Here is a 14816-nt window from a genome sequence, read left to right on the forward strand (position 1 = left end):
GAATAAAGTTTTGATTGTGTGAATTATGAAATTCCGTATTTTTTATTAAGAACTTCTGTCTGGCATACTGTAAATGTAAATGTGTGTGCATAAGCAGGGGAAAGACAGAGACAGGTTTGAAAATAGTTGAACTAGATTCTGTTTTGTGTAGGATGTATGGACTTGTGTTCTTTTGTTTGTATAAAGCATCTTTACTGCTTATTACTTAAATATTTTTGGTTTTGCATTAGCAATGTAACAATTTTGAGATAATTTTAATCACATGTAACGGTGGTGTTTTTAATAAAATTTAAAAATTTTGACTCCCAAAAGTATGGGACTGTAATAGGGTTGATTGGAGCAAGAAATAATTATTTGTTTAATTTCTCTCCTAAATAATTTCATACTGGGAATTTTTTAATTGAAATGGTGCTTTTGAAGATGATAAAATTGTTAAAATGCAAAGTGTGCAAACAGCTGAATTCTAATTGTGCGTATTGAGTGAACATTGAAAGCACAAACCAGAACTGGGACATTTAGAATTTCTAGTGAATGATTCACAAGATACCTCTTTTACATTGATCTTAAACAAACTAGGAAATTGTTCAGGCTCATAAAAATGTATATTAAAAAGATCCCAATGCACATAACAACAAAACTGTAGTTACTTAAATATGTGTGTTTGATAACAATTTCTTTACAGAGATGTTAGTCAGTGGGAGGCCAGTGAAGGCCTACGGGCTTGTTGGACATTTATTGAAGAATACTGGTTTAAATCAATAGTAACATCTTTGATCACCTGATGAAAATACAGAAGTTACTTAACGAAGCTTGTATTTCTTGTCTGCAGGCTTTGCCAACAAAGTACTTATAAATGATACTGTTTATTACATCCTGGATGACAAGTATATTGAGAACAGCAAAAGTCATTGTAGGGGATCGTTTTAATGCTATAATTTCTTCTCCTACCATTCATAAAACCCTTTGAGTAATAGTGTTTTATATTATTATTAAGAATAATAGCACTTAGTAAGCTAATGTTGTATCAGAGCTTCTCTACTGTTAAACCCAGTTTTTGTAGGTTTACAGTATAACCATAAAATTTTACTCTGGGCTGAAATTTGAGATATAAGCTTAGCCTCTGGTAAAGAGCAATATTTAAAACATTTTAAAAAATATATAATTGTACTCCTATTCAGAACTAAATTTTGGGAAAGAGTCCACAAGCCTGAGTAAACTGGCTATGCAGGCACACAGACTTGCTCAAAAGACATTAGAATCAGAATCCTCAGCTCCAACTTTCTAATTGTCTGTGTTTACATGGACAGGGGTTCTTTTGTAGGATATGGTGGAGTACCGGACATGGCCTGTTGTTTCTTACATACATGGGTTATGGGCTAGTAGAACTATGTAGTGCATGAACCTGCTGGCTATCCATTCATTTCCTTTGATCCATTCACTAATCTACCCTTCTGTGGTCCTGAAGAGAAAGCCACAATGGAGCTTGGTTGTGCAGTGTTTAGGTGTTTGCGGAGTCTTTTTATGCGCCATGTGGCCTGGCTCCACTGTGCAGCAGAACTGTCACATTGCCATAGCATGTGGTGTCTAATACATCCATCTACAGGGCCCCAAGATTTTCACCCATGTTATGAATTACTTTTACAATCCATAATTGAAATTTGCAGAGATAAAGTTCATTTACTTCTGTGTGTGTATATGTAGGTATGGTTATGATAGAATAGTAATAAATCTTGTCTAACAATGGCTTATAATTATGGCTAATGATGTTAAAGAAAAATACAAAGAGATTTAAACTGCACATTAACTGTAATTACTAATTTAAAAGAGTCACTGCTATGCATGATTTTAAAGATGATCTGAATACTGTATAGGCTTCAATATTTTTAATATAATCTGTCCAGTTCATTGTGTTCTATGCTTTTACATGTTTTTTTAAATTACTATTGAAGGAAATGAACACACAAGAACTACATGTGAATAATATTAAGGTTGTGATGTGTATCTGATGGAATAGATGTCTTTAAAGTTAAGATTGACATTTGGGCCTTGGGTTGGATATTTTAACAAGGATAGAAGATTGCTGTGTATATGTTTAGTCTATATTTTTACTTTATTTTTTTAATGTATCTTTATTTGCTTTTGTTTCTTCAGATGAGAGCCAGAAAACTCTAATGTGGTGCTTATGTTATCTGTACAGCAATGAACCACAGAACCCTGTGGAATTGAAGGCTAACAGCTGGATACTGGTAAGCAAATGAATCCTCCCCTTGACTGCTTTGAATTAAATTGATTATTTAAAGGTGCTACATCTATAGCATAGAGACAGTGTGTAATTTCAGAAACCACTCCAAAGACAACCTACATACATGTTGTGTTGAAATATGTTCCACTCTAATTATAACATAATCTGTGCTAGCCTGTCATTTTGAATGTTAAAAAGATATGGTGCTCAAATTAGGGTAGTTTTAATGACCTTTATGCAGTGGAGCCCTAAATCTAGTAACTGCAAGTCAGAACAAAGACCAGAAATCAGAAAGGAAGAAAGTGCTATAAAAGAGAACCTTTCAATTAGGGTAGAATAAAATAATCTGGAGACATGCCATTGTTTTGAAAACAATTTATGTTTGCTCTGTAATTTAGGTCTTTTCTGTTGCTTTGTTTTTGTTTAATCTCTCTTGCCTATGGAGAAGCTAATTGTATCCAAACTTTCTTTAGAGACAGTTAGTGAAAGAAAATACTTGTGTGCAGGTTTATATTTAATGAGCTGTAAGAAATAATGAATACTTAAACCACTTTAATGCCCCATTCAGGGTTAATGTAGGCACATCTGTTGTTCACATTTTATGCACTTACTCCCTGAGCCAAAAAAGCACAATTTACGAGTGCTTAAAGTTAGGCATGTGCTTAAGTGATTTGCTAAATTGGGGACTTAAAGCACATCTAGTTAGATTAGTGTAATTTCATTGGATTGACTTTCACCTAAAACAAGAGTTGATAAAAATATTGATGGAATGGTTAAGAGTCTCAAATATGTAGGCTTTCAGGATAATAAGTAATTGAGCTGATATAATCTATTACAGAGGTGGGCAAACTATGGCCCACGGGCCAGATCTGGCCTGTGGGATTGTCCTGCCCGGCCCCTTAGCTCCTGGCGGGGAGGCTAGCCCCCAGCCCCTTCCTTGCAGCCACACCGCCATGTGCTCCAGCAGGGCAGCATGGCAGCATGTCTGGCTCTGGCCGGGCAGTGCGGCTGCCAGACATGCCGCTCTGAGCAGCATGGTAAATGGGCCGGGCAGATTGGATAAGGGGCAGGGAGTCCCAGGGGGCAGTCAGATTGGATAAGGGGCAGGGGGCACTTTGATAGGGCAGAGGTTCTGGGCGGGGCGATGGTCAGGGGATGGGGAACAAGGGGGGTGGGATAGGTGTGGGAGTCCGGGGGGGCCTGTCAGGGGCAAGGGTGTGGATAGGGGTTGGGGCAGTCAGGGGATAGGGAGCAGGGGGCATTGGATAGGGAGTGGGGTCCTGGGGGGGTGATCAGGGTCAGGGGGGTCTTGGGAAGGGGTGGTCAGGGGACAAGCGGGGGAGGTTGGATGGATTGGGGGTTCTGAGGGGGGCAGTCAGGGGGCGGGAAGTGGGAGGGGGTCGGATAGAGGGTAGGGGCCAGGTTGTTTGGGAAGGCACAGCCTTTCCTACCCGGCCCTCCATACAGTTTTGCAATCCCGATGTGGCCCTTGAGCCAAAAAGTTTGCCCACCCCTGATCTATTAGCTGAAATCTTTGCTAATGTTGCAGCATTTTTGAGGTTATCAAGGCAATTTGTTTGTTGATTATATATTTCAATTCATATGTATCCATCTCTAGATTCTATAGTAAAAAATTACTAATCTTAAAAAAATAAGGGCCTGATACTGCAAATATGTATGCAGGTAAATAACTTCCTACATCAGTAAGGTCACTCACATGCATAAACATTTGCTGGAAGGGAGCTGAAATCATGAACTCCTTAGGGTATGTCTACACTACCCGCTGGACCAGCGGTAGTGATCGATCTATTGGGGATCGATTTATCATGTCTAGTGTAGGCAGAAGTGGAGTTGATGGGGGAGCGGCAGCGGTCGACTTGCTGCCGTACTCATAGCCAGGTAAATCGACCTATGATACGCCGACTTCAGCTACGTTATTCGCGTAGCTGAAGTTGGGTATCTTAGGTCAACCCCCCTGCTCCAAGTGTAGACCTAGCCTTCATAATTCAGGGTTAACCAAAGTCACCCTTCTTGGTTTCTCTAACCCCTTTCTTATCCCACTCCTTTCTTGAGAATCTGAAAAAACTGATAGGCCTCAGAACTTGTCCTGAAGGTCAATATGCTTGGGATTCACTGTGCTGTAGAGTTAACTATGGTTTTAGTTAAGGATGCACTGCAAAGGACTTATTTTTTTAAATGTGCTTGTGTCCTTCTTTGTGTCTTTATGATGTCTAAAGAATGTAATTATTTTTTAATATGTGGAGTGAGGTGAAAAGCTGGCTTTATTCATACATTTTACCTTAAATATATCAGATTATTAAGTCTCATCTTTCCTGATTTTGCTGGAGAAACTCTTGGTAAGTGTGTTGAATCTTTAACAAAGAGATCCTTTTTCCCAAATGCTAATTAGATATTCAAGTTAAAGAGCTGTTGACAAAAGACACAAAAAACTGCCCAAAGTATTTGAAAACAGTCTGAGTAAAAATCCTTTCTCTTCTTATTTTACCTTTCACTCTCTTGACTCTTGGGATGTCATCATTTCACAAGTTCACCAGTCTTTACAGAGTCTTCCTGGTTACATGAAACCTGAGTTTCTAATGTAAAAAACAAGCAGAAATTATTTTTTTTCAGGCCTTCTTTGTACACCTTAAAACCCCAAAAGGTCACAAGTCTATTCTGCAGGCCATCTTTAATAAATATTCACTGTTGCCTGAAGTTAATAGACAATCTGCGAAATAGACGGAGGAATAAAACAACTTACCTTGATTTAGCTACCTGTGGGACAGCAGTGTAGACTGATTCCTCAAATGGAAATCAGAAGCAGTTTCCTTACTAAGCAATTGTATTAGTACAGAGCAGCTTTTCTTTTAAAACAATGAAAAGAAGAAAAAATAGTGGCTAAATAAAGAAAGAAAATGTATTTTAACTACACAAACTGAATATACATAGAAATGATAATGTATCAAGGCCAGTGTGCATTTTTTTCTGCTGTTTTGTTCCTGTGCAAAAGATACTAGTTCTATTTTTTGTGACAAAAAGAAACAAGTCTGTTCTCCGTATGTAAATGGATTGTGATGGGAAAAAAATCAGTGTGTATTCATTCTGTATCGTCTTTACTCTCACAGTTTCTAAGGGCTAAATCTTTACCTAGGCACCACAACAAAATGATGCAGAGATTCTGTCTTTGTAGAAGTCCTCCTGTTGGTTTGGGCAAGATTCTCCATAATGAGCTATGGAGGCACGCTGTGGCATGCAGTTAACTGCTGATCTGACCAGGAGCAAAATTCATGCTGCTTCGTAGCACTTGTTGCAGATTGTAACATACCTATTAGCCAGCTAAGGGAAGGCTAGACATAGACTTTTATCTACCATATCCATTTGCATGTGTTGTTTTTAGATAATGTACATACCTGTCAGCATCCTAACTATTCTTTGAATACTTTCTTGAGGCCTGATTCAAAGCCCACTGAAGTTTGGATCAGATCCATAGTGCTATTGTAAGATCCTGTGCTGTTACTTCCACCTGCCGTTAACCTTACTGCAACACAGAGGAGAATTTGCTTTATGTGTAGCTTCAAGTCATTAATTTTATTTTCAACCCTAGCAAGTTGTCATTAATCAAGTAAAATCAGCCAAAAGTGACTTTATAGCTAGGAGATTAGTTGTGATCTATTATTTGATCTTATTTCTTTATTTGCACAGTGCCGTTTGTGTTCATAGTTTTTTAAAGACAATTAAAAATGAACATTCTCTGCTCTGAGAGGTTTGCAGTCTATGCTCCTGATCCAAGGCCCACTGTAACACATGGGACTTTTCCATTGACTTGAATGGGCTTTGGATCAGACCCTAAATTAGATGTAACGTAGCAGAGGTTGATCACAAAAGGGTAATGAAGTGGGTGTGGGAAGATGGAAGGCATGAATTTAACTAGTGGTGAGATATTCTAATTGTTACACGTTCATCTTGTAAGTTAATTAAAATAGATAAAATTTAGTATCTTAGAATTTGGGGATGGTGAGAGGAAGATAAATGGAAATAAATGATTTTTGGGGATGGGATTAGTGAGTAAGATTGGATGGTGCACAAACTCAGACAAAAATTTGAGATTAAAAGATACTTTACAAGTGTTACTTTGACCGTATCCTTTCAAGCATCAGTAGTATTTTCCCCGAATGGTTAAATCCTCTTTCTCTCACTGTTTCTGTACTGTGCACCTTACTTTCATCTTAAAATGTTCTCAACTGTTTTTCCTAAAGGTACCTAGTTAAGGTAAATTGTTTTATTCCACCATTGTCCTTTGTAGATGGTATCATAATTTCAATCAATGTGATGTAATTAGGACCATATAACTCCCCATTTGAAAACTTGAACCAGAAGTTAGTTAGTTTTGCCATTTTCACACTCAGTTGCATGTGAAAACCAATTTGTCACTGTAGGTTTGCTTGTGACAGCTGGCATATTTTTATTTTTTAAATTGTTTTTTTATTAAAACATTTTTTAAATAAAGAATTCTGAAGCAGATGGGTTTTTTGAACCCACATATAGTGCATTAGAAGTTGTTTCCTGCAGCAGTGGTAACTTGGCCACATTTAGACTATATACTAATAGGATACAGAACTATATAAACATACATACAGTATGTAAAAAAAGACTGAAATATATTTGCTATGGGAAGTGTAATTTTGAACTTTGTCTCTTGTTTTTGAATTCTATAAAATAATATTGCCTGAATTTTGTTTTTTCTGCTTGTTTTTTTTTTTTTTTTTTTTTGTTGAGTAGCAAAAAGTGTAAATTGCTTCTTGGAAAACGTATAATATCAGTAAAATGTCAAAACCAAATTGTATCTATGCTGAAATTCTTAGTGACTTAAATAAGAAGCTGGAAACCACTACCCTTTTAAATTTAGGGTTCAGAGTAGCAGCCGTGTTAGTCTGTATCCGCAAAAAGAACAGGAGTACTTAAATTTGTTAGTCTCTAAGGTGCCACAAGTACTCCTGTTCTTTTAATTTTAGGAACTTACCAGCACAGACTGACTTCTTTGAAAGTGTATCAAATCATACTGATAAAGATGAGGGAATGAATAATTTTACCTGTATATATCTTGTTCACTGTTTGCTGTATGATACACTAAAAGTGGGGGAGCTGAGAGCCTTGGTGACTGCCCAGCTGGGAGAGGGGAGCAAGGAACTGGGGCACAGCCCGTTCGGAGCGGAGAGTCTGATGAGTGCAACCCGGGTGGGTGCGTGGGGCAGCTGGCTTCTAGCTGAAGCTTCCCATTCATCCAGCGTTCTTGTCAATTTCATGGCTCTAGCATGGAGCTATGAAATTGACAAGAATGACAGTCAACAGCCAATGTTAGTAACCTGTAACCTCCAGATGGACACTGTGCCACCCTAATTACACTGACATAAGCCCTGTACCTCTTGTGGAGGTGGAATTATTATGTCGGTGTTGTAGGGCACCCACATCAGTGGGAGCAAGGCTGTAGTGTGTACGCTGATGTAATTAGGTTGACATAAGCTGCCTTATGTTGACCTAATGCTGTAGTGTAGACCAAGCCGTAGATATGGAATATTAAATTGCTGAATTTTTGTTAAGCTTAATTGCAGGTCACTTTTAAATATGATCTGGAGGATGGCGTGGACTGTACCCTCAGCAAGTTTGCAGATGACACTAACCTGGGAGGAGTGGTAGATATGCTGGAGGGTAGGGATAGGATACAGAGGGACCTAGACAAATTAGAGGATTGGGCCAAAAGAAATCTGATGAGGTTTAACAGGGACAAATACAGAGTTCTGCATTTAGGACGGAAGAATCCCATGCACTGCTGCAGACTAGGGACCGAGTGGGTAGGCAGCAGTTCTGCAGAAAAGAACCTAGGGGTTACAGTAGACCAGAAGCTGGATATGAGTCAACAGTGTACCCTTGTTGCCAAGAAGGCTAACAGCATTTTGGACTGTATAAGTAGGGGCATTGCCAGCAGATTGAGGGATGTGATCATTCCCCTCTATTCGACATTGGTGAGGCCTCCTCTGGAGTACTGTATCTAGTTTTGGACCCCACGCTACAAGAAGGATGTGGAAAAATTGGAAAGAGTCCAGCGGAGGGCAAAAAAAATGATTAGGGGGCTGGAGTTACATGACTTATGAGGAGAGGCTGAGGGAACTGGAATTGTTTAGTCTGCAGAAGGGAAGAAGGACGGGGGTATTTGATAGCTGCTTTCAACTGCCTGAATGGGGGTTCCAAAGAGGATGGATCTAGTCTGTTCTCAGTGGTAGCAGATGACAGAACAAGGAGTAACGGTCTCAAGTTGCAGTGGGGGAGGTTTAGGTTGGATATTAGGAAAAATGGTTTCACTAGGAGGGTGGTGAAGCACTGGAATGGGTTACCTAAAGAGATCGTGGAATCTCCTTTCTTAGAGGTTTTTAAGGTCAGGCTTGACAAAGCCCTGGCTGGGATGATTTAGTTGGGGATTGGTCCTGCTTTGAGCAGGGGGTTGAACTAGATGACCTCCTGAGGTCCCTTTCAACCCTGATATTCTATGACTAATATCTGCCTTTGTCATCTAAAATAATAGTTGAGGGTATTCAGTGATCTGCAAACTATTATTGGTGGTCACATGATGTTAGTTATCTGCTTTATTTCCAGCTACTAGATTTCATTAAATAAATCCTAAAAATACATCAAATACTTTCTATAAACACATTTGCTATAGGGATGTTGTGTTATTCTGACAGGGAGGTGAGGAGATGTGTACATCACAACTAAGAGGGGAGGTGTTTATAGACAGTCTCTAAAGAAAGATGCACTATGAATAAGTTTGAGAACCCTGATCTTGCAGACTTTTGCTTAATTTTATCTCTTTGTAAGTCATCTTACAAAATGATTTGGTGAAACCCCTCTCTAAGAATGAAAACGGTTTAGTTTTCACATTAGTTGACATCTGGCCTGCTCTGGGGAGAGTTTGCTGAGCCAGGCAATGTGTGGTTATGTTGTAATATGGGCTGCTGCCCAGTATGACTGAAGCAGAATCACCAGGCTCCTTTCAGTCATACTGCAGGTTAGTTTTGAACTGGTGTTTCAGAAACAAAAGACCAGTTTTGTAATGCTCTTACATATCGTTAATCTCTTCACTCCTCCAGGCAGGCTTTTATTTCTCATTGAGGTTTATAAATTAGATTTATAAATGTAAAACCAGATTTGTTATTATATTCATAAGGATTAGTAGCCTGTTATCAATTTTTGTTGTATTATTTAGTAAAGCTGTGCGCACTTATTAAGAATTCATTGTGTTGGAAAAAGCAATGGGAAAAAAATACGTAATGTAGCTCCCAAATCATATCAATCTTTCCTGTTTTTTTCTTTGTGCAAGGTACCTTCTCTTGATGCTTTGCTTCCTTATAATGATTAGCATGGATACAGTGGGATACAGTAAACATAAGTATAGGGATACCTATCAACAGTAAGATTTAATTTTGATGACCTTGTATATGGCTGGGATTCCTATTATGGAAACGTGCAGTTCTTCTGGATACCTACACACACAGGCCACATTCTGTTAACTGCCTTGTAAGTGTAGTATCTTAGTATCTTGCATAAAGATATTTATTTAAAGGTGTTACATTGATAAAAGGATTTAAGTAATATTTCTGTAGCAATTTACTAATATAGTGATTTTCAACATTTTTTCACTTGTGGACCCCTAAAATATTTCAGATGGAGGTGCAAACCCATTTGGAAATCATAGGCATAGTCTGTGGACCCCCAGAAGTCCGCAGACCACAGGTTGAAAACCACTGGACTAATACATTCTGACCTGTGTTGGGTTCCAATATATTTGTTATCCCAAAGAGCCCAGAAACATTTTCTTGTTACCTTTGTTATCCCACATCAGTTTTTATCTGAGGATTATGTGAGTTGCCAATTTTGAGACTCATATTTCAATGTTAAAATTGTGATTTAGGTAATTTTGTTTGTGTCCAAGGAATTTTAAAGTTCCTAAACAGATCTGTGGAACATCTAAAATCCCATAAAAAATGAATTTGGGCAGTATATCTGCTATCTAACTCAAACATGTACAATTCTGTCAGTTTTGGGGCTTGATACTGCAACGGGTATCTTTTACCTGCACATAAGTTTGGCTTGCATGTGTTGAAGTTATTAAGGCTCTTTTTTGAGGGCAAGCATCTGCTGATTGCAAGATTAAGGGTTTAGAATGTACTCTCTGTTGGAAAGGGACTCTCTCTTTCCCTTGTACAGCAGAGAACATCATCAGCTCTCAAAATATGTTTCCGAGTGCCAGTTTGGACTGTAAACATGATAACTTCACACAATGGGAACAGCACCACTATTTTGTCAGATAGTACCATGTTTACAGGAAAATAGCAGTTTCTGCCTATGGGGACTTCCTTAATTTTTTAAGAAACTAGCAAAAAAAAATTGAGGTGATTTTGCAAAATGTTTTGAGAGTTCAATAAACAAAATAAGCTTGTTTTACCACTAATTTTGATGGCAGTGAGAATTTTTTTGCACAGCCCTACTTTTCATTAGAAGATGTTTGAGAACCACATTTGTCTAAGCCTTTTTAATCCTAAATGTTTAAAACCTAAGCCTGAAGATTTTTTGCTGTCCTATATTTCTCTCCTAACCCCAGTAATAGCCCACTTTGACTCACTAGAGTGAGTATAAAGAACATTTTAAATCACCAGAATGAAAAATCTGTTTTCCTTCCAGAAAAGAAAGAAATATACCAGGGTTCTGTATACCAGCCTGTTTGTAGTAACTCCAAAGTTATGTTTGTTTATTTAGCTTACTTTGATGGAGTTCTGTATATTGTATCTATGAATTGCATGAGAGTGTTTTGGAGCAGGTTGCCACTATTGAAATAGACCAAATCAAGAAATTTACTGCCAATTAAGCACAGGATGTTTGAGATTTTTAGTGATGTTCTCCGGATGACCTGGGTTTTTTAATGATCATCTTGACTTTTTCATTAAACTACAATTGTAATTGCATTGACTCAGTTAATGAAACACTGACCTTTCACCTTGGATAGCACACCCAAGCCAAAGTCTTATGTTAAATGAGTTTTAAGGGCTTTTCTTTTATGCAGTGGACAAATAGCATTCTATATAATGCTGGAGAACTTGCTTACTGTAATTCAATTTGAATGCTATTCTTATCTCAGTAAGGATGTCTTTGGCTAAACCACTCTGAAGATGCATTAACTCACACATTGGAAAAGATAGTTTCTGAATGATGGACAAAAAAAAAGAGCCTCAGCTATGTATTTCTGCATAGCAACTGCACCTGCACTGAGAGGTTCAGTTGCCTCCAACAATTGGAACATTGAATTTTGTGGGGGTCCTTTTTCCTCTTTTTTTCCTACATTGTTTGTGAATTGGCATTTTGAACTGTCCAGCTCTGTCTTACCAGTCTTCCGTATATTTGTCATTCTCAGGAAGTGTTTGTTCCAGTCAAATCTGTTTTGATTAGACATAGACAGTAGTATTCAGAGATAAGAAGGTATACAAAAAATTCTGCAATCCAAGAGGATGTGGTTCCTGAAATTTTCCAGTTTGTTCAGATGAGACTTTACAAATGAGAATGTACCATGCACATTAATATACCGTGAAAATAGTAGAAGAGAAAAATTAAAAGATAGGACAGAGAATGATAATGGTAGGAACCCCAGCAGGGAGATTAGTAGAAAAAAGCAGCTGAGAAAGAAAATAGGAAAGAAGAGGTATAAAGAAAATGATGTAATGGATGAAACAAAATGTCAAATCCACCTGTTTCAGATTGTGCTTGGATTATGTACTCTTTAGTGCAAGGATAATTTTTTTTATTGTTTTTGTAAAATGACAGCACAAAGGGGCTGGGACCGTTAGGTTTCTACTGTAATACAAATAAATAATAAAAGAGAGAGTACAGAGCGCCACTTGGAAGAAATATAGGGCACTTCCCCTTTTTATGTATTGTCCAAAATAGCTGCTGGGAGATAAAAATAGGAAGAATAAGCTGCTCAGTATTTATTATATTTCCCCATTTGTTTTTCAGTTTCTACGTGGAAAAAATTTATTTTGAGAGGAGAGGGATTAATATTCTGTTTTTCTCATAACACAATATGTTAAGTACATATGAAAAAGAGAAAATTGTAAAGAGATGGAATCAGGAACTCACAGCAGCTATATTGCTGGCTGGTGAGCAATGATTGATATCTACTAATTTATCAACAATATTGCATATTCTTATACGTAAGTAGATGGCATTCTTTATATTATCTATATGTGTACAGATATACCTCTTTTATATAGCATTCTGGTAACATCTCTCATCCCAGTAATAGAAACGGAATAATTTCCATTAATTATATAGTCTGAAATTGTGAGACACCTTTACTATTCTTCCAATTTGCGTGGTATTATTTTGAGTCCCTACATTCTGTTGATATTTGCTCTCAGGAGTTTCTGTGCTGGCAGATTTTTCTGGTATCATCTGTGGCAATTCAGGAGAGTCACTAGTAGGAGAACTAATTTCACAATTATTGCTAGTTTCCCCTTTGTCTGAATCCATGTGGTAGGACTCATTTGTTTCTTTCCGTGATGATAATTGTTCCTTGGTTGTTCTTAGGAAATTATTGTAGTGGTAGAGCTATAGTTAGGCTTCTGTTTGTTATATTGATGATTAATTCGTCATCTTATTTTCCGGAAGAACCTAAAGGTTCTACCTAGCTCCTGGTTCCATCATATTAGGCATTATACATGCACAGAATAGAAGACCATCACTGGTTACCAGAGCTTACAATCACAAGGACAGGTCAGGTAAACAGATCTAGACCACTACCACCAACAACCACAAAAACTTGCCAGAACTACAGATTTTGTAAATTACAGTGCAGTTTCTTCCAATTTCCCCTGCACATAACAGCCAACTTCCCCCTTCTCCAGTTGCAATACAAATCATAATTGTATGATGTATGACCTTATATGCAATGAACAGCTCCCTACCCTACATCTCTTGTCTCTATCAATAATGCTTCTTATACTTTTTTACTGGTTGTCCTATCTGTACTTAAGAGAATTTTTGGTGCATGTGTCATAGGACTATTTGGCTTGTTGTTCCCACTGCTTAATTTGTTCTGTCATCTTTTCTGCTATTGCTGAGTTCAAAAGTTTATTTGCTATAGGCAGTTGAATCCATGTGCAGTATCAGACACAGCTAAACTATCATGCTTTTAGTTCTGACACGTTGTCAGGTGAGGAAGCCATATGCAGTGCATTACCACAGAAACTTTATTGACCTAACTTATGAATGATGCTATATATTAAGTGCCAGTAGGTGGCTCTCTTTTTTAACTAATTACATGTACATGCACATGCATGCATGTGCACACATCCACTCACACACAACTTGTATATATCATTCTTGTAGCAAGAATAATTTGGTTATTGCCAGGGATCAGACTGGTGGTAATAAAGTGGCAAGCTGTCACCCAAGTTCCACCCACTGTCCCAGAGTAGTTTGGTGTTTTTGTTATTAAGATGATTAGCAGAGTGTGTCAGGCTGCCTTTAATCTGTCAAAAGTTATTGTTTGATATAGAATTCAGAGAGAATAACAAGGAAAAAAATAAGCATTGTCTCTTTTAAAGAAAGACCAAGTTGGATCAGCCTGACTCCTCCAGGCCAGACCATGAACATATAATAGCATGATTAAGCAGAAAAAAAGGCAGACAGCCCCTGGAGTTAGGGATGCCTAATTAGACAACAAGAAGTGAAAGTGGACTGAAAAACAGCTGTTGTGGCTAGACCTTGGAAAGACATGTTTAAGTTATGGAACGTGCAGAAAAACTGAAACCTACACATTTTGTACAGTGCAGTAATTACAGTGAGAGCAACTTTTGTACAGTGAGAGCAACTTTGCTGAAAAACAAAGGAACATGTGGGATCAGAACCAGTGGTCCATCTAGTTCAATATCCTGTTTCTGACAGTGGCTAGTACCAGATGCTTCAGAAGAAGGTGCAAGAACCCATAGAGTGGAGAATTACAGAATAACTGGTCCCTGGGGACAGTTTCTTCCTTATTCTTGTCATTTTGTGGTTTGCTGAAGCCTTGAAGCATGAGGATTTATCACTGCTTAAAATGTTTTTTAGCCATGTACTGTATCTCAATGTTCTCAACATCCATATACATATGTAATCCAATTATGAATTCTGCCTCAGCTCTAGGCTCCAATGATATTTTGCAGAGACATTTGGGGGTGGGGGAAATCTGTTCTTGAGCCATGTCTAATACGATAATAAGCTAGTTACCTTAAAGAAATCTGAAAAGTGTAACACTGCTGTGACTTAAGAAGAAATAAGGAAGGATGTAATCAGTGTTGAAGAGGAGAGGCTAACTGATAGGTTACCCAGGGAAAAGAGTTAGAGGGGGGAAAGGGATAAGTTGATCAGTGAGGGTGTGTTTTTCATAAACATGGAATATTGTTTCCTTACTGTAGTGACACATTGTATGCACCTAGGTTAACTTTTCCAAGCATCATAATAATAACTATGGTGGCTTGTGGTTTGCCAT

General features: G+C 37.9%; 1 protein-coding gene across 1 annotated transcript in view; it reads left to right on the top strand.

The window, feature by feature from the left end:
* The window catches only part of FANCC (FA complementation group C), a 181869-nt gene that overhangs the window by 40220 nt on the left and 126833 nt on the right, over positions 1-14816 (top strand). The window contains exon 5 of the mRNA XM_032774098.2: positions 2152-2246. Within this exon, the coding sequence (XP_032629989.1) occupies positions 2152-2246 (95 nt within the window). The remainder of the gene's footprint in view (positions 1-2151; positions 2247-14816) is intronic.

The sequence above is a fragment of the Chelonoidis abingdonii genome, chromosome 6 (genome assembly GCF_003597395.2).
Source record: "Chelonoidis abingdonii isolate Lonesome George chromosome 6, CheloAbing_2.0, whole genome shotgun sequence".
Classification (NCBI taxonomy): domain Eukaryota; kingdom Metazoa; phylum Chordata; order Testudines; family Testudinidae; genus Chelonoidis; species Chelonoidis abingdonii.